Raw genomic sequence first — 1,129 nt, 5'->3', positions numbered from 1 at the left:
GTAGCTGCTCCGATTCTTTGTCTGTACTCTCTTTTCGGACGTGTGCGTGAGCGCGTCCACCGTCCTCGTCCGCGTCACCCCCGTGGCGGTATATGTGTAATGTGAGCCCAGTGTGCTATCGAAATTTTTGAACACACATAGGCGCGCGTACCTCTCGTTCTCGCGCCACGATCAAGAATCATGGAGGGAGCGCGTCACTCAATCTCAAAATGCCACACAAGCACGGCCCCACCGACCGCCCGCTCCCCCGGCCCTCCCCATGAGCGCATGCGCCAAAGCCTGTGCAAATCTACGTAGTGGCCTTGGAGGACCCGGCCCGGCACCGGCGCCGACCGACAGGCCGCTCCCAGATGCCCTTCCCTCGGAGCGTCACGCTGTCGTTACGATGCTGAGCAGGCCCAAGCGGTGAGGGCGCTGCCGGAGCCGCCAAGAGAGGAGGAGGGGGCTGGCGTGCCTAGGCCGTGTTCGAGAGGAGGACGCCTGCGGCGGCGGGCAGTGCTCAGCCGCGTGCAGGTCTGCGGCCCGAGCGCGCGGCGAGGGGAGAGCGCGCCGTTTGAGCCGAGGATGTAGACGCGCCCGTTGGAGAAGGACTTGATCTTGTACAGGTTGGTTGGCAAGTCGTCCGCCGACTTGTCCTTCTGCCAGGACCTGCCTCCGTCGGTGGAGCCAAAGATGGTCCCGCCTCCTCCGACCGCCCACGCCTTGTTGGAGTCCTGCGGCGAGGCGGCGCCGGGCGCGGGTCGGAGGAGGGGAGGCCGGGGGCTGGGTGTGGGTTAGGGTCAGGGTTAGGGTCGGAGGAGGGGAGGCCGGGGGGTGGGCGGCCGCGGCTGCGAGGGCGGCTGAACCTTGAGGAAGAGGACGTCGAGGATGCCGTAGCCGCCCGACTTGATCTGGCAGCGGTCGAAGGGGATGTCGATCAGCTGCGTGTCCACCGGCTGGCCCGACGTCGTCTTTGAGATCTCTCCGCCCGCCGTCGACATCCAGAGCCCGTCGGCGAGGCGCGACTTGACGAACCTGAGAGTTAGGGAGGCGAGGGGTGGGAGGGAGGGGGCGCCCTTCGCACGGCGGCCCGCTGCCGCGCGAGCACCCCATCGAAGTGATGCGCCTACAGCCGTGCCAGGGACCTGTC

At 67.2% G+C, this 1,129-nt stretch overlaps 1 protein-coding gene across 1 annotated transcript; it reads right to left on the bottom strand.

Moving 5' to 3' along the window:
• Nucleotides 1–380: 380 nt before the first annotated feature.
• EMIHUDRAFT_253334 (hypothetical protein) lies at nucleotides 381–1,092 on the bottom strand (the record flags this gene model as incomplete). Its single annotated transcript, XM_005784907.1, has 3 exons — nucleotides 381–701; nucleotides 846–1,014; nucleotides 1,088–1,092. The coding sequence occupies 3 exons, from the start codon at nucleotides 1,090–1,092 to the stop codon at nucleotides 381–383; spliced, it is 495 nt and encodes a 164-aa protein (XP_005784964.1).
• Between the last annotated feature and the right edge of the window lie 37 nt (nucleotides 1,093–1,129).

Source organism: Emiliania huxleyi (genome assembly GCF_000372725.1).
Source record: "Emiliania huxleyi CCMP1516 chromosome Unknown EMIHUscaffold_1666, whole genome shotgun sequence".
NCBI lineage: Eukaryota > Haptophyta > Isochrysidales > Noelaerhabdaceae > Emiliania > Emiliania huxleyi.
This window is presented reverse-complemented; position numbering and strand designations above follow the sequence as displayed.